General features: G+C 53.6%; 2 protein-coding genes across 2 annotated transcripts; one reads left to right on the top strand and one right to left on the bottom strand.

Moving 5' to 3' along the window:
- Positions 1-430: 430 nt before the first annotated feature.
- On the top strand, positions 431-1,797 carry FTL (ferritin light chain). The gene is made up of 4 exons (XM_022585131.3): positions 431-538; positions 704-850; positions 1,203-1,328; positions 1,493-1,797. Exons 1-4 carry the CDS (start codon positions 437-439, stop codon positions 1,643-1,645), a joined length of 528 nt encoding a protein of 175 aa, XP_022440839.1. The 5' UTR covers positions 431-436; the 3' UTR covers positions 1,646-1,797.
- GYS1 (glycogen synthase 1) lies at positions 1,634-17,699 on the bottom strand. Its single transcript, XM_022585128.2, has 16 exons — positions 17,368-17,699; positions 15,795-15,976; positions 13,652-13,843; positions 12,598-12,783; positions 12,210-12,354; positions 11,251-11,368; positions 10,837-10,957; positions 10,420-10,526; positions 9,130-9,189; positions 8,961-9,039; positions 7,153-7,266; positions 6,742-6,868; positions 5,679-5,774; positions 5,325-5,488; positions 4,783-4,863; positions 1,634-4,618 (listed from the first exon to the last, which is right to left on the bottom strand). The coding sequence occupies exons 1-16, from the start codon at positions 17,483-17,485 to the stop codon at positions 4,295-4,297; spliced, it is 2,214 nt and encodes a 737-aa protein (XP_022440836.2). The 5' UTR covers positions 17,486-17,699; the 3' UTR covers positions 1,634-4,294.
- Between the last annotated feature and the right edge of the window lie 80 nt (positions 17,700-17,779).

Here is a 17,779-nt window from a genome sequence, read left to right as displayed (position 1 = left end):
ATTTCACAACAGCCGTCGCCTACAGGCGCGTGACTTCCCCACCTCCGGGGGGGGGGGGTGGTCCTAGGAGTCCTATATGCTCCTGATTGGTCACGCGTGGGCTCCAGGCCCCGCCTCCCACCACCGCAGATTGGCTGATTGCTCTCCCTGGCCGTCCCACTTCCGAGGGCCTGCGCGCTATAAAAGAAGCCGCCTTGGCCGCAGCCGTTTTCATTGCGCTCGGCGGTTCCCGGGATCTGTCTCTTGCTTCAACAGTGTTTGGACGGAACAGACCCAGGGTCGCCCTTTCTTCCAGCCTCCGACCACCCTCCAACCTTCGGAGTCAGCCGCTCATCTATCCACCCTCCAACCTTCGGAGTCAGCCACTCAGCTGTCCTCGGTCACCGGGACCAGCCAACACCATTTTTTGAGCCGAACTCCTTATTACCGATCAACCATGAGCTCCCAGATTCGTCAGAATTATTCCACCGAGGTGGAGGCCGCCGTCAACCGCCTGGTCAACATGCATCTGCGGGCCTCCTACACCTACCTCTCTCTGGTGAGGGTCCCCAGGACGCCCCCAGCCCAAGTTCCCCTCAGCTGCGCACCTCCGGCCCTCTGCGCACGCGCGGGCCTTCTTTGTCCTGTTGGATAGTCAGAGGCGGAGTCCGCATGCCTGGCCTCGCCTCCTGCTAACCATTGTTCCCGCCATCTCTTCCCGCAGGGCTTCTATTTCGACCGCGACGATGTGGCTCTGGAGGGCGTGCGCCACTTTTTCCGCGAATTGGCCGAAGAGAAGCACGAGAGCGCCAAGCGTCTCTTGAAAATGCAAAACCAACGCGGCGGCCGCGCCCTCTTCCAGGACGTGCAGGTAAATAGTGTGTGGGCATTGGACTACATCTCCCAACAGCCCCTGCACTAGAGGCCCCTTGACTGTAGCGGTTTAGGCACCGCGTAGGCCTTTCGGAGATTGAGTTCCGTCTTTTGTGGGTTATTACAGCTGGAGATCGAGGCGCACCCAGTTCTCCCAAGACGTGGCGGTCTAGAGCGCAGCGTGTAGTATCCTGGGACGTGTAGTTATAGGACACTGGGGAATGATAGATACAAACTCTTAGACGTTTTCTTTTCCGATTAAGCCCTCTACTCTCGCAACTACTGGAAAATTAGTTTTTAGTCCTTTCCAGAGTATGTGGCTAGTACTGAGCCGTTTGTTTTCGGTATAGAAGCCATCTCAAGATGAGTGGGGTAAAACTCAGGACGCTATGGAAGCCGCCATTAAAATGGAGAAGAACCTGAACCAGGCCCTTCTGGATCTGCATGCCCTGGCTTGTGCCCGCGCAGACCCCCACGTAAGTATCTCCAGTCATGTCTATAAGACCTTCCCTGGAATGATGCTTACATACCAAGCATTGGCCTCATTTGATTGGGCAGATTTCCTTCTGAGCTTCCTTCCCCCATCTGTCACATTGTTAGATCTGTACGTGGCAACATTTTCTCCTCTCTTATCACTCAGCTCTGCGACTTCCTGGAGAGCCACTTCCTAGATGAGGAGGTGAAACTCATCAAGAAGATGGGTGACCACCTGACCAACCTCCGCAGGCTGGCTGGTCCCCAGGCTGGGCTGGGCGAGTATCTCTTCGAAAGGCTCACTCTCAAGCACGATTAGGAGCCTCCGGAGCCCAGCGGCCTTTGAGGAGCCCCTCTGGTGTCAGGGCTTCTGCCTGAAGCCCCTCTGCAGCCAGCAAGCAGCTTGTTAACCGCCCCGGAGCCCTCTCCCCAGCCTTGGACCAGATGGAAACAGTAAAGCTTTTTGCAGCACCTAGTGGTTTTATGTGTGTATCCTGGGGAAAAGGTGGGGTCTGTTTTCACAAGGCCTCTGGCTGCACTGGGCTGGCAGGGAGCGAGGAGTTTGGCGCTCTACTTCTAAGACATCATAACACCTGTGGGGTGTTGCTGTAGTGGGTTTTCTGCTTTGCCAGGCTGTTAACTGCCCCTCCTAAGATGGTAGAGCCCAGACTCCAGGGAGAGTCTAGTAAAACCTGGGGTTGCTAGCTGGAAGCAGACAGCTGTTAAGGAGATCAGTAATGAGAAACTGGTTCACGTGAGTTATGTTGCTAGGCACTTGCCAAGCTCTGAAAGTACTCTGCCTCAATTCTGGGAGGCTAAATAGAAATGTGAGCTCCTTTATATGGGTAAGTTGAGACAAACTGTGTAAATTACCCATGGTAACCGGGAGGCACACCCAGGTCTGACCTCCAAAGGCTGTTGGTTACAGGTGTGGAATTCAAGGCACATAATAGGTAGAACCTGGCTAGTGGGTCTGAGCAGCTGAGGGCACATGAGGTGAAAGGTGCTGAGCTAGGGGTTCAGGGCTCAGCACAGACAGAAATGGGATGTGAAATTATCCAAATGGGAACTGAAGAAGCTTGAAGATGACTTAGCTGCTGGGTCCAAGCAATGAAACGATGTCAACTCTGACCCCCCTACCCCATCCTATTTTTGGTAGCTGAATCTAAGAGGAAATGGCTGCTATACAGCTGTTCTTTGGTCTGCTCAGCACCATGCCTCTCCTGATGGTAATTCTGGTGGGGGAGGGGACTCTTGGGTGTCACAAACACTGCGGCTAACAGATGATCACACATCCAAATTCAAACAATCAGAGCTTTCTACTCCCCTGAAAAGCGACTGATTCAGAGATGCACGTGTAGCCTAGGGATGATTAGAACTGAAAGGAGAAAAAGATTTTTTTCCAAAAGTAGAGTCATCCAGGGGACAGTAGGGCCAAAGTCCAGAGGCCAGGGTCCTAGAAACATGCTCTAAGCCAGTGCTGTCCAACAGAACTTTTTGCAGTGATGGAAGTGTTCTGTATCTGTGCTGTCCAATAGGGTAGCCATGGGCCACATGTGGCCACAGTGGCTATTGAGCCCTTGCATATGGCTAGTGCTACTGAGGAATTTAAGAGCCTGAGCCAACTTTGCCACTTGCAAGTCGAGTCAAAAACAAGAGAGTTGCCTTCCTGTGAAATAACACTGGAATCCAGTGGCAATCCAAGTCTCTAAGACAGTAGAATGAGACAAGAGAACCGGGACCCAGCAGTGGGCACAGGGAGGAATCGAGGTGAAGAGGGAAGGAAGAGGAGGGTGGGGCCAGGATTGAGGCCCACCAAGCCCTCCGGTCAGACTAGACCTGAGATTCTTAAATATAGATGTATTTTTTCATCTCTGGACACACTTCAATCACACCCCTTCTGCCCTCCCCCCTCCCAATTGCAAACCAAGGGCAGCAGACACAGCACAGCACACGTGAGGGGCCCCTCCCTTTCACCAAAGCTGGGGGCAGGGCACAGCTTAGGGATGGAAGAGCCTCGAGGTGAATATGGAGGTTCTAGAAACCAGTGGGCTGAGTTCTAGACCAGAGGGAAGGGACCAGGATGCAGCAAAGTGGCGAGGTTCTAAATTTGGCAGCTGGGACCTAGAATCCAGTGGTTTCATGGTTGGGGGTTATGTGTGCAGGTACTGGGGAAGGCAGCCAGTTGTCCTCAGCAGAGGGATTCCCTGTAGGGCGCAGGAGTTTAGAGATATGGGGAAGAGTTCAGACTCAGGGAAGAAGGAGTAGGGTCTGGTCCAGAAAGGCATCTAGACCAAGACAGCTTGTTCTCCAGTAGGAATGAGAAACCAAGTGGTTCTGCCCCCACTTGCTTGGCCAAAGTGCAGAGGAAGAAGGGAGCAGGGGTGGAGGGATCCTCCAGGCAGAGCCGGACACCCCAGGGAGGGCTAAATCAGAGTAAACACGAGTGCACTGGCCTGGAGCCCGAGTTCTGGAGTTAACCTGCATTAAGTCCCTGAAAGTGCCCCAGCTCTGGACTTGATTGTCTCAGTAGCAGGGACTCCACGTGGTTTCCAGTGCTTGGTGGCCCCGGGCCAGGCCTGGGCATGGCAGGCTCTGTATGCTGTAAAATTAGCAAGCCGCAAGGGGCTCAAGGAGCCCCAGCATAGAAGGCAACAGAGCAGGTTTCTGAAAACCTCTGGCACCACGGCAGGATAATGGCAGATTCCTGGCCTCTGGGATGGCCTGGGGGACTCCAGGGCACAGATTATGCATTCTGGAACCCAAGAAAGGCACGGCGTTGAGGATTCTGGAGTGTTTGGGATTTCGAGAGAGGAGCTAGAGGGGCTGGAGTGTATGGCGGAGGGGGTAGAGCTGTGGACCCCACAGAGGGCTAGGGATCTGGAGTGGAGTTTAGGGACAGCGCCATTCTGCATCCACCCTCAAGATAAGGGAGGCAGGGTTGGCAGGGGAGTGCGGGTCAGGGGACCTAGTTGCGCTCCTCGCCCAGGGAGCTGGCGGGGCTGAGGGGCTCGCTGGGGGTGCTGACTGAGCTGGAGGGCGCTGTGTCCACCGAGCCGCGCTTGCTCCCGCCGGTTGAAGACGTGCAGGAGGCGCGGCGCGGCCACTCCGGGGCGCGGATATTGCGCCGGTCCTTGGCAGCCTCCTCGTCCTCGTCGTAGCGCTCGCCATCTTCATCGGGTGGTCCGTCCCGGGGCTCCTCCTCATCCTCGCTCTGGTGCGGGCTGGAGTGTCTCGACAGTGAGGGCGATGGTGGCACTGAGGCTGGCCGCGGGTAGCGGTAGCCCTGGGTCTGCGTACGGAGGTGTGGGCACAAACCGCATAGTGAGCAGAGGCCTCTACAGCCTGCCTGGGCGTCCAGCGTCCTTGAGGCCTTGCAACTCCAGGAGGGACACCCTACTTCACCCCACTCTTCTAGCTCCTGGCCCCCCCTAGAGAGACCCCGGATCCACTTACCGCATCAGCCTCGTGGGGCTCGTAGGTGAACTGTTCTGGAAAGGCCTTGGCCAGCGCCATGTGGCGCGCAGACATGTAGTACTTGTTGGGGGGAAAGAAGAGGAGTGGGCATCAGGGGGCAGGAGCCTGACCCCGCCCCCAGCAGGTTTGGAGGTGGGGTGAGCCCTGGTTACACGTTTTATGCAGATGAGCACAACCTGCCGTGGTTTCCAGTTGGCCCCTCTGCCAATCATCCATCTTTCAGGCTCCACCCCTTATGCAGATAAGCAGAGCTGTGAATGGACAGTCTCTGAGCCACACTCCTTTAACAGGGGCGGAATTCTCCAGTCAGGTACCTCTTTGGCCGCACCCTTATGCAAATAGAGAACTTCCCACCTCGGTGGTCTTCCAGTCTGAAAGTTGATTCTTTTCTTAAAGGGACAGCAAGCGTTACAAATAGGAAGAGACCATGCCCTTTGCGCCAGCTTTCGAGGCACGGGGAATCAGAGACCCAGAGCCGTAAGTGACTTATTCACAGCAGAGGACAGGGAGGGGAATTATACCCGGCCTAGGTATTTCCAGTCCAGAAGGTCGGAGAGGCGCTCCGTGCGGTTCCGCTGGATAATGCGCTGCCGCCGGCTCTGCTGGCAGAAACTGTAGAGGAAGGAGGTGAGCTGCGAGCAAGAATCATCCAGGCCTCGGAAACGCCGGTCCAGAATGTAGATGCCTGTCGGGGCCAGGAAGAGTCTCAGAAAACAGATTGGGGAAACCTTCATTGTCTCTGGGACTCTGCGGACACCAGGACGCCTCCTCCCACTGGGACTCAGGAGTCCACCCCCTCCTCTCTTAGTGACCCAAGAGACCACGCCCCTCCTTCCCAGGATCCAAGAGTCCCGGCTCTCATTCTGGGCGCTGACCGTAAGCTGAGGGGTCTGCGATGTGTTCCTCCATGAAGCAGCCGAAACCAGAAAGGTTGGTGGAGACACTGGGGATACCCATAACCGTGCACTCAGCTGCGGGAAGGCGTGAGAAAGGTCCGCTTAGCTTGCCCCTCTTTATCGCCTTAAATCCCAGTGAAAGCCCCAATGGCGCCCTCTATTGGCGCCTTTAATAAGAGCCGGGCGCTGTGCCGCGCAAGTCAGGAACCAGACAAATTAGGCTGTGCATTAAAGTATGATAGTCCCTATTCCTTAGAGGGGAAGCTACTAGGCTCAGAAAAGGGAATTGATTTGCCCCAAGGCCTCAGGGTAAGGAAGAGTCCATAATTGGGTAATAAGGATGCTAATTTATTGAGCACGGTATTCTGGCCCAATGTCTACCATTTTAATTTATCCTCATGACCTATAAGACACCTTTTTGTGCCAGACTGCACTGTTTTGGTTGTCATAGCTTTACAGTCTGTTTTGACAAGAGGTAAGACAAGGTCTCTCATTATTACTATCACTGTGTACAGAGCACCTACTACACCTCGCTTACTCCCTTAAATAACGCTGAGAAATGCTTCAAGGAGTTTATTATAATTTTTATATAAGTGTTTCTAAAAACCTCTGTAAGCTGCAAAAGTAGGCACTACATATAACAAGGCTTATGGGAAAAATAGGGTTGGAGCTGGTCACACAAAACCTATGCACCATTTTAACCGTGGATGAAACTGGCAAACTTGTCAAATCACTCATCATTTAAGAAATATTACAGCAAATGTGGTATTTATTTTGCCTTAAAAACATATGAAAGTAGCTTGATTGTTAGAGAACAAGCTGTGCATTTAGCTGTTGTTGTTTTGGGGAACCAAACAGTAGCAAATTGGGAGAAATCACGTGTGAACCCTGACATCAGCCCTCTAGTTACTCACATGAGCTACTGTGTCACAAAAACACATGAACAGACTTGTTTCCATTGTTCCTGTTTTGCAAAGGAGGAGTCTGGAGCTCAGGAAGGGCCAGTCCCTTGTCCTGGGATCACGCCAGACGCTGAACTCACCTGGTGTGTAGCCCCAAGGCTCATAGTAGGAGGGGAAGACGCCCAGGTGGCAGCCGCGGACAAACTCCTCATAGTCCACAGGGAGCAGGGGGCTCGTGGAGGAGAGGAACTCCGGGTGAAAAATCACCTGGCAGTGGAAAACAAGGGCTCAGCCCGAGCACCTTATTTAGCTACTCCCTGGGGATCCCAGAGAGGATGAAAAAGTTGTCTAAAGCCACACAAGACAGAGTCAGGACAAAGACTGGAATCCAAGTCTGCCTCAGAAGCAAAGGTTCTTTCTAAACATTGCAATCCTTTGACATACCAGGGGAGATGGGGAATGTGAGGCTCAGGCTCCAGGCCCCATATCACCGCCCTCCCCAGCACCCCCCCACCCCCCCATGCCCAACCCACCCTGGCCAGTGCCCTCACCTTGACCCTGTCGGCACTACTATTGAAGAGGCCAATTCGGCGGATGGTGGTCAAAATAGGATCTGAGGAGTCGTCCAGCATATTGTGGGTGCACACAGGAGGGAAAGACTGCCGCTGTAGGGGCCACAAGTGGGGTGGGGGGGTCAGGGAAGGGACAGAGGGCTTCCTACTTCCCCATGAGCCATGCTCATCCTGGGGATCTAAGGAGACAATTCCCATCAGGTTGTGGAGCAACAAACCCAAGAGATTACCAGGAGTTGTAGATTTCCTACTTGGCTCTATCTGTAAAGGTTTTCTTTTCCCTTTAACCACCATAAGCCGAAAAGAAACTACAATCCCAGCTGTCTTAGAGGCAGAGCCAGTGTTAACATGCCTCATAGACTAGAGGGAGTTGTAGCTATCTTGTTCTGTACTCTGGGCTTTCATCAAAGAAACCCAAAGAGACTGTAACTCCCAGCAGTTGATGGGGGCTGTGCCTTTCAGGGGCTGCTTGCCAGAAGTTATAGTTTTCTTATGAAAATCCTGGATCTCTTTCTCTCCAAGTTCCTTTTACTCTCCATCCTGTATTCTCTCCACCTCCACCCTCAAAAGAGGCCCAAAGAAACCACAATTCCCAAGAGCCACTGGAGGAAGACAGAGCTAGTGTGACAGCAGTCCCAGGGGCTGCTGGGATATATAGTTCTTTTCAGCTGTCCCATTATTCCTCTCATTAAAAGATCTACTCATCTTCAGTTTACTGACTCCAGGAGCCCAGGAAACTACAACTCCCAGCAGCCCCATGGCAGAAACATCCTCAGTGAGGCCGACTGCCTTAGGAACTACCGGAAATTATAGTTTGGCCAGAAACAATTCACACCTTGTTTGTGCAACTTGGCTGTCTGGGTTTCCATTCCCCAGGGTTGGGGGAAATCACCAACCCTGACTATAGGTACCAAAAACCCTTGACTCCAGAGAATAAAAGAACTCTAATTCCCAGAAGTTTCTGGGGCAAGGGAAGAGTCAAGGTAGCAGAAAGCCCTGGGGGCTGCTGGGAGTTGTGGTTCTCATTTTGTGACTGCTAATTTTCTCTAAGGTTTCCCACCCATCTAATTAACCCCAGGTATCTAAAGAAGCTACAACTCCCAGGGGTATTTGGAGACTAAGACACAACCAGTGGGATAAGAAACAGTAGCTGCTGAAAGTTTTCAATGTTCTTCAGTGAATAACTGTTGTTTTTTGTTGTTTTTGTTGTTTTTTCTTCTTCTTTGATCGCACCATGCGGTACGTGGGATCTTAGTCCCCAAGCAGGGATCGAACCCGCACCCCCTGTATTTGAAGCACAGAGTCTTAACCCCTGGACTGCCAGGGAAGTCCCGAAATAATTTTTTTAGCTGACCTGGCTCTATCCCTAGAGGCCCAACAAAACTCCCACTCCCAGCAGTCTCTGGGGGAAGAGGTGGAGGTAGCTTGCAGCAAGGCCCAGGGTTAGCTGGGAGTTGCAGCTCTCCTTTTGTGGCTATCTTGACTTTAGTTTAAGGTCCCTTCCACCTTTTGTTCATGGATCCCCAAGGACTCAAAGAAACTACAACTCCCAGAAGCCTCTGTGGCAGAAAAAGCTGTGGGAAAGCAGGCTGCCCTAAAGGCTTCTGGGAATTCAAGTTCTACCAGTCAGCTCACACACACCCTTCTGACTTCAGAACTGGTTCCTTGAATAAGGACTGCCAACAAAGCAGAACTCCCAGCCATCTCTGGGGTCAGAGCTAACACGGCAACCTGCCTCCAGGGCTGCTGGGAATCGCCATCTTTCAACTCAGGAGTCCAAACCATACCTGCGTGGCAAAGATGGCTCTCTTCATCATAGTGAAGTCCTCCTTGTCCAGCATCTTGTTCATGTCTGGGAGGCTCCCCCTGTAAGGTGAGCAGTGGGATGCATCTGGGAATGGGTGATGAGAGGGTTTAGAGCCCAGGAGGATGCAGGGCTGAGGGCGGGACACTCACACCAGCAAGGATTCATAAAGCTTCCTCCCAAACTTCTCCTTCACTGTGTTGGCCGTATCCCTGGAAGGAGCAGAGCGACAACATCACTTATAGACCAGCTGCCATTTATTGTTAGGCTTCTGGGGCAGCTGGGAAGTTGAGGTCTGAGCAGAGAAGCTCTGGATATTTCTGGCTGGAGGATGGAGACTCAGGGAATAGGCCCTGGAAGGCTCGGATCCCTTGTGCTTTGCATCAGTTCTGCGGCCAGGGACAGGTGGCCTTCCCTCTCTGACTTCAATGCCTCATCTGTCAGATGGGGATAAAAATAGAAGCAACCTCAAAGGTTTGCAGTGAGAATTCGATGAGGTCATGACAAAAAGTGCACAGTGCCCATCACACAGTGAGCCTTCCAAAAATGTCAGCTATTATTAGGACTTTAGGCTAGTCCTGGTAGTCGTGATGCTAAGCCCCATTTTATAAAAAGGGAAAATTACATTCTGAGAGAGGAAAATGTATGGACACAAGTAAAGCTAGCAAAGAGTGCCACCCTACAACTTCATTGACATTCCTCTGTTCATGGTCCTCTCGTAGCTCTAGCCTCATTTTCTACCCCATCTCCCTAGGGTACTCTGCTTCAGCCCCGCTGGCTTCCTTGCTGTTTCTCAAACATGCCTCAGGGCCTTTGCACTTGCCATTCCCTCTGCCTAAAATGCTGTTCCCCAGATACACACAGGGTTTCCTCCCTTGTTTCCTCTCTTGGTCTCTACTTGCTGGCACTTACTCAGTGTGGCCTGTCCTGACAACCCTGTCTCATATTCCAGTCCTGCTTTTTTTTGCCAGAGCACTTTCTATAGAACTTTCTAGAATGTGAACACAATAAGGGCAGGGATTTTATCTTTCTGCCTCACAGCTGTGTTCCAGTGCCTAGAACAGCATCTGGCACGCAGTAGGAGCTCAAGAAATAGCTGATGGCTAATACGTGTTTTTTACAGATGAGGAAACTGAGGCTTGAAGACGGGGAGTGGTTTGCCTAAAGTCACAAAGCCAGAGCAGGACAGGGGCATGAGCGGGATCTCGCCAGCTTGATACCAGAGCCCTGGTCATGCTGTCACACTTGTCCTGCCTGCGACTGCGACTTCGTACTGCCCCCGAGTTGCAGGCATCTGGAGCAAGTAACTTTGCTGGGAATCAGGTGGGGGATGGGTTGATCATGTCACAGATGACAAAACTGAGACTCCAGGAGAAACAGGGGACCCAAAGCACACAGCTGGGAGTGGGAGCAGCAGGGATGCCGGGCTGAGGGCTGCTGACCAAAGCTGCTTGCGCACGGCTTGGCCCTTAAGGGTTTCCACGTTGAAATTGTTGGTCCGAGCTGGCATGATGAAGAAGGCAACCACTGTCTGCTCGCTGCCATTCACCTGGGGCAGAGGAAAGGGAGGGTGTGTGTGTGTGTGTATGTGCGTGTGAGTGTGTGAGGATCACATGGGAGAAGGCTGTCCCACCCTTTTCCACCCCCCAAGACCACGAGGACCCTGCCATGCCCCTCACTGTCAAGGAGAATTATAGGACAGAGCTACCATTCCCACGGGGACTCTGATCTTCTTTCTGGGTCCCTACACTCCTGTTTTACACATGGGTTTCCCTGCCCCCACCTCCCCAGGTCTCCGTTCTCCCCAGTCATGTACTGATTTTCTCATCCTCCTTGTCCCCTTGCAGCCCAGGCCTTACTCTGAGCAGATAGTTGAGCCGGGCCAAGGCCTCCAGGAAGACATCGGCCCCCTTGTTGGAGAATTCATAGCGGCCAGCGATAAAGAAGTACAAGGTCTTGTCCAAGTTGAAGTCCAGGTGCCTATAGAAGCCACAGCACAGGGTGAAGCCAAGACCCTCACCCACTAGCCCCAGCCTTGAAACTACAAACCCCAGAAGCCACAGGGGCAAAGAACATCTTAGGACAGAGGCATCATGGGAACTCCTGGGAAATGTTCTTTTCTCCTTAGATGGGGATTTCCTTAAATACTCAGCCATTGTTCTGGCGCTCAAGAACTCAAGAGGCTGAGTCCTCAGCTGTCCCCTCTGTTGGCCCCAGGAGTCTGGGTTCCCAACCACCCTCTCTCTCAAGACCTAGGTATCTGGCCTACATACCCATAAAAATGGCCCCGCACAAACTCCTGGATTCGAGCCTTGCTCTGAGCATGGAGGTTCTGGAACTCATGCATGGCAGAGAATTTCTTCACATTCAGTCCATTGGGGGTCACGATATCTGGGATTGGGGGAGAAGGTCCCACATTTCATTTCTTCATTTCTTCGTTCAGATCAATGTGGCTGAATGAATAAATGAAGGAAAGACCCCTTTCCTTTCACAATGTCTTTGTTTCAATAGCTCCCCAGTGAGCTCCTGTGGTGACCCAGTTGCCCTGCCACTCAGATACCTTCTTGCCCAATATTGCATGCTTATATTCACAAGCCTGACTACAACTCCCATCAGCCCCTGTGAATGGCTAACCAGACAGGGAACAGAGCAACATCGGGGCTTCTGAGAGTTGTAGCTCTTTTGTTTCCCCTATGCCACCCTGAGCTGGGGGAATGAGTCTATGTCCCCATCCTGCTTCTCTATCTTCAAGCCTCTTTTAGGGCCCCAACCATTTCCTATTATCATAGAAATTAAAGCATATCAGTGAAAAACTATAACCTCCATCAGCTCCTGGGGCAAAATTCCAGGAATATAAGGAGCTAGACAGCCAAAGGTATTCTGGGAGTTATAGTTCTCACCTTATAACCAATGAGAATGGATGCTATAGTTTGGGAAGAATAACTGGTTCCAACACTGCTTTTCTCAAAAACAAAATGCAAGGAACCTCCTTCCTCTTTCAGAAGACCAATATCTACATTAGCCAGTAAAAGAATTTTACCATTTCTGAAATTAAAGAAACTACACTTCCCATTAGCCTCTAGGGCATCCAGCCAGGCAGCCTCATTATTCAGGTCACCAACCTAGGGCATTCTAGGAGTTGTAGTTCTCTGCTCTTTACAGCAAAAACATCGCAACAGGCCTTGGCATAGACTACCTCGCTTACGTCTACAGACCCAGGCCTATTTCCTACCTGGTTTCCTTTTGAGTAGGTGCTGAGCCTCAATGGCAGTAATCTGGGACACGGTAGTGAAGACATGAGCGCAGTGGGCTGCCGCCCGCTCCATGCAGTAGCGGTGATAGATTTGCCTCTCACCTGCTTCCTTGTCCACGTTGAACTGGGTAGGGAGGGAGGGCAATCAGGTTAGAAGAACTGGGGAGAAGACAGGCGGTCCAGACTCCAGGGTCTTAGAGGAGATTGGGCCATGAAGCTGGACTCCTGGGCCTGAGGGTGAAGGGGGTTGGGGACTTGGATTCCTGGGTCCTGGGGGAAGAGGGAACTTGATCCCCTTGGGCTTCGCAGACAGCCTCGGGCTGTCCTGAAATATTGGCAACCCCCATCTGCCACGCTCCCAGCTCACACTCTCCAGGTTGTTGTAGAAGTCCACGGCACCGGCACACAGGTATCGCCCCAGCAGCGTGGCGTGGGTCGTGAAGATGGTAGCCACGGGCAGCCGCCGGGCACGGCATAGGCAGAGCCCGATGCCCGCCAACCACTCATGGAAGTGTGCAACCACATGTGGTTTCTCCTCGCTCTGGGCCAGGAACTGTGGGGCAATAGGGATAGGGCCAGTGTGTCTCCATGTGTGTTGTGAAGACAACCAGCAATCCCCAACGTGGATGAGGAAGCAGGGGAGAGGTCAATCTATCCCCACAACCGCACAGAGTGGGTGGTGACCCATTGCAATCCCCATGGGACAAGGAGCTCTAAATCCTTAAGGCAGCCAGACTAGCTAGCTGACTTCATTCCCAGAGGCTGATGGGAGCTGTGTTTTTTTGACCAACCTTCTAAGTTCCAGAAGGGCTGAATTGGAAAGACCAAAGTTTTAGTGTCCCCAAGTCCTGAACACAATTCCTGGACACTTTTTATGTCAATCAAGAGTAGACCTGTACTGGATACTGGTTGAAGGACTACAACTCCCAGAATGCCCTAGGAGCGGCCAATTCATAAACTGTCCCAGGGTATGGGAAACAAGTTTCTTGAGCCTTTTAAAACCTAAGAGAGGGTCCGAATTGGGGTTCCTGGTTCTCAGATAGGCTGGGGATTCCCAAACATCCGGGGACTCATCTGAGAGCCAAGTCCCGCCCATATTAGAGAACTACAACTCCCAGAACTCCCTGGGGGGTGAGCCCTCCCGTCAAGCCAGCCTCCCCAAGAGCTAATGGCTTAGAATTCCTATATTTGGAAGACTGGAGTGAATGAAGCTGGGGTTGGGAGACTGGGTCTTTGAGGAAAGAAGAATCTTGGCCCCTGGATGTCCATATTGCCAGAGATCAGAGCTAATCCTCGGTTTAAAGGACTACAACTCCCAGAATGCTCTGGGAGACACTGGCCACCCTCTGGCCTCGGATGGCCATTGTAATTTGGGGCCTGGGGTCGAAAGGAGTGACACGGGGATTGGCAGTGGGGCCTACCTCACCCAGGAACCAGGTGGTGAGGAAACCAAAAAGGACGGCGTCGTTGCCTTCTCGGTCATACCAGGGCACCCCGATGTTGCACGTATCCCATAGCTCCCCCTTCCAGCGCTCCAGGGCCCAGGCTGAGGCCCCCACGTCGAGGAGCACCACCAGGGGGCCCCCCTCGATCAGCCAGCGCCCGAAATACACCTGCAGGGGGACACAGGGAGGCTTAGGGTTTTGGCCACCTGTCTCTGGGCACAGCAACTGCGTTTCTCCCATCCCCAGGGAGACGTCTGGGTTCATGGCCTCAGTGCTTCTACCTTCTGTTTCTGTATCTGCTGCTAATTTCTCACCTACTGCCTTATTTCTCTATTTGCCATTAGTTATTCCCACCACAATTTTTTCCCATCTTGGCTGCAGCATCTCCCTATCCCTTGCTTAGTTTCTCTAACAGTTGCCTCTCTTCTCTACTTATAAACCCACATTGCACATGTCCTGTCTGTGTGCCCCCACTGCCTTATTTCTCCACCCTGCTAATCATTTCTCCAGCTCACTGCCTTGCTTCTGTGTTCGCTGCCACATTTCTCTCACCAACCATAATGCTGCTTTCTCCCATTATCTTTCCTTTCTGCCGCTCACTCCTTGTACTGGCTCCTTCTTCTTCCACTCGCTCCCTTGTTTCTGATCCTTTCGCCATATATTTGTCACCTGCTTCCTCTTTTCTCTGCCCATAGGCCCATCTTGTACTTTGCAGCCTCATTTCTAACACTGCCCACCCAATTTCCATGCATGGGGGCTACATTTTTCTACCCACTGCCGTGTTTCTAAGCCTCGTGGTCGCATTTCTGGCCCTGCCACGTTTCATTGATCTGTTGCTTTCCTCCTGAGACCGTGATCCAGATTTGGGGCCTGCTGCCAGATTTTGGGCCGAAAAGCCATCCTACTCCTCCCCAACCTGGCTTTTCCCGGCTTTAGGCGCCTGACCCCCTATGCTCCTCCCCCTCCCAGCTGTTGTCTGCCCTTTTGCTGGGGGGGCTATTCTTAGGCCCCCAGCACATGGACAGCAGCTGCCATGGGGGAGGGACTGGGCTGCCCTAGGGTTCCTTAGGGACACAGTCCCGTCTAACTGGACTCCAGACCCCACCCCAAATCAGAGGCTGTGAATGAATGAAGGCAGCATTGTACCTCTCCCTCCCAGACCCCAATGTCTGCACCTCAGCCCTGCTGCCTTATGGCCCTCTCCCTGGGGGACAGCCACCTCTCTGTCCTCATCCTTCAATTCTCAGCGGGTGCCTGGGACTCTCCCCTCCTCTTTTTTATTTTTTATTTTTCCCCTCCTCCTTTTAATTCCTGGCTGCGCATCCAAAACTCTGTCCCCTGGGTTTGCCTGCCTACCTCTCCTCTCTTCCTCAATACTCCGTCTTCCTCTCTCCTTCGAGATCCTTCTCTCTAAACCAGGCTACCTCTTTTCTGTATCTGGACTCTGTCTATCTCCCTATTGCTCTAACCACTGGGGCCACCATCACTTTTTGGAACACTCAGCCTCTCTCCATTGCCTGCCTGTCCACCTCAGTCTGCAAGTGTGGCTGCTTTCAGTAATAATGATGATAATAATAACCACGACGACACCTCACAGCTCACAGACAGTACTAACTGCACGCCAGGTCCTGGGCTGAACACTTTTTATGAACTATTTCATCCTCCCAGAAAACCTATAAAGTGGATGCTATTAGCATGTTCATTCGCCAGGGTCACAAGGCAGGAAGCAGAGAAGGCGAATTTGAACTTCAGGCTCCAGAACTCCTGCTCTGGCCTCCTGCCTCACCCCCAAGCCCACCTCCCCTGGGTTTTGTCTGGCTGTCCATCTAGCTCTTTTCCTCTCTCTGGATCTGAGGATCTTGGCCTCTTGGGACCATCTTTCAGTCTGTCTCATACCTGCTGTCTGTCAGTCCATTCACCAATGTCTTAGAGCTGGGGGTTCACCCACTCACTTCACGGGGTCCTGCATCTGTCTGAGTGTCTGTCAGATATCTGCCTGGGAAAGTGCTGGGCCATCCTGAGTTTCTGTCCATGCCTCCCTCTCTCCCTGGGGCTGTCCATCCCCTGCTCCTTCTCTTGCTGCTGCCCCCACCCTGCCCTCAGCCGGGCCATGTCCCACCTTGCAGCCCTTGCCGTTCATGGAGTCCAGCGTCCTCTTCAGGGCTGGGGTCGGGGGCTCGAGCAGTTCCACCTGGGTCCTCACGCCCTGCTCCGTGTACGGTCCCACCAGGTAGTAGTTGTCGCCCCATTCATCCCCTGTCACCTTCGCCTTCGTCTGCAGCACCGTGTAGATGCCACCCACTGTGGGCAGAGGTCCACAGATCTGGGGCCTGGGGCGGGGTGGGGTGGGGGGCCGCGGGAGCCCCGGACCTCTGGCTCAGAGGGAAAAGGGGCCTGGGAACCCACACTTCAGAGTCAGAGGAAGGAGGGGAGAGGGCAGTGATGGACGGTACTCCTGGGTCTATGGGAGAAGGGGGCTGGGGTCGGGACTTGAAGGGAGGAGGGTGCTGAGTCTGAGGGAAGGGGCTGGGGGCCTAGGCTTCTAGGTGTGAGGGAATTAGGGGCTGGGGCTGAGGAGGACATAAGCTGACAAGGGTTATTAGGGCCTAGCTTCTTGAGTTCCCAGCTTACAGGAGCTGGATTTAAATTCCCAGTCAGGCTCCAGGACACAGTAAGGCAGAATCCCTCTTCGTGGCCTCATTTAGGTTCTCGGAGTTGCCCAAAAGAAGCCAGAGCTGTTATTCCTCACCCCCCAGGGACTCTGCCGACCTGTCCCTCAGTTCCCTCTCCCTACATGGGGACACAGGCATGCAGGGCCCTGCCCCTCCCATGACTCCATTCCAGACCCAGGAGTCTGGGCCTCCAGCCTCCTTACCTCCTGAAGCCTGGGCCCTGGAGATCCATGTCTCCATGTTCACAGACCTCCCCTTTCTCTCCCAAGACTCAGCAAAGCAAAATCCCAGCTCCCTTTGTTCTGTGGAGCTAGACTGCCTAGCTCTTGGGATTCCAGCCCCAGCCTTCTCCAAACCCAGAACCTCAGGCCCTTTGGAGCCCAGAACCCAGAAATCCAGGCCCCCAGCCACTCCCATCCCAGGGCCCAGCCCCGACCAGCTTAGGACTTCCCAGCCTTTCCCCATTCCTGCGCGCATGTCTCTGAGGCTACAGGCTCCTCTACTCCTAAGAACCCAGAGCTCAGGCCCTCAGAACCCAGGCATCCAGGCCCTAACTCTCTCTCACCCTAGGATCTAAGAATTAGGGTCTCCAGCCCCTTCACATCTTTACTCTCAAATGACCAGTTCCCCAAATTCTCCCACCACGATTCACGCAACGTATCTCCAAGTGGGCTCTCTCCCAAATCCGGAGTTACATCCCAAGACCCTTCCCCCTAGGGCCACAGTTCTGAAGTGCAAAACCCCTCCCCCCATCTCCTTCCCTATTGAGGACCCAGGTCTCTGGTCTTTTTCATTTTAGCCCCCTCACCCCTAGGACCCAGGACCTGGGTTTCCAACCTCCTTTCATCTTAGGCGACTCATCCCCTCCCTCCAGGGCCCAGGAGACAAACTCCAGTCCCTCCCCAAGGACACAGGAGTCACAGGCTCCTTGCCCAGGACCCAAGAGTCATGCCATACAGCCTCGTTACCCCCATCCCCGACTGCCCTTCTCGTCCGGGTCCCTCCGCCCGGCGTGCTCACCCTTGTTGGCCACCTCCCAGGCCACCTCAAAGAGCACTGTGTTCTCCAGGTCGAATTCATCGTCCCAATCCTCCAGTCCTGGCAGTGAGGACACGGACAAAGTGCGGTTTAGAGGCATGGCCGACGCGGTTAGAGGGCTCCGGGGGCCGCAGGTGGGGGCCCCAGAGGTGTCTGAGGAATGCACTGGGCAGGGCGCTGGGCCAGGTAGCTGGTGCCCGACGGGAAGCTTGCACCACCCTCAGCTTCCTATTGCACGACCGCACTACCGCCTGGAGCGCTCGGACCGGGGCCGGAGGCGGCCGCAGCGTCACTGAGCCCAGTGGGTTTCCTGCAGTGAAACCTTGCGGCCACCAGGAGGCGGTGCCCGCCCCCCGGCCAGCGCCATTGGTCTGCGCCCGGGGGCGGGGCTCCC

The sequence above is a fragment of the Delphinapterus leucas genome, chromosome 20 (genome assembly GCF_059928025.1).
Source record: "Delphinapterus leucas isolate spDelLeu-1000000601 "Yukka" chromosome 20, BTC_Dleu_Yukka2, whole genome shotgun sequence".
NCBI classification, from domain to species: domain Eukaryota; kingdom Metazoa; phylum Chordata; class Mammalia; order Artiodactyla; family Monodontidae; genus Delphinapterus; species Delphinapterus leucas.
This window is presented reverse-complemented; position numbering and strand designations above follow the sequence as displayed.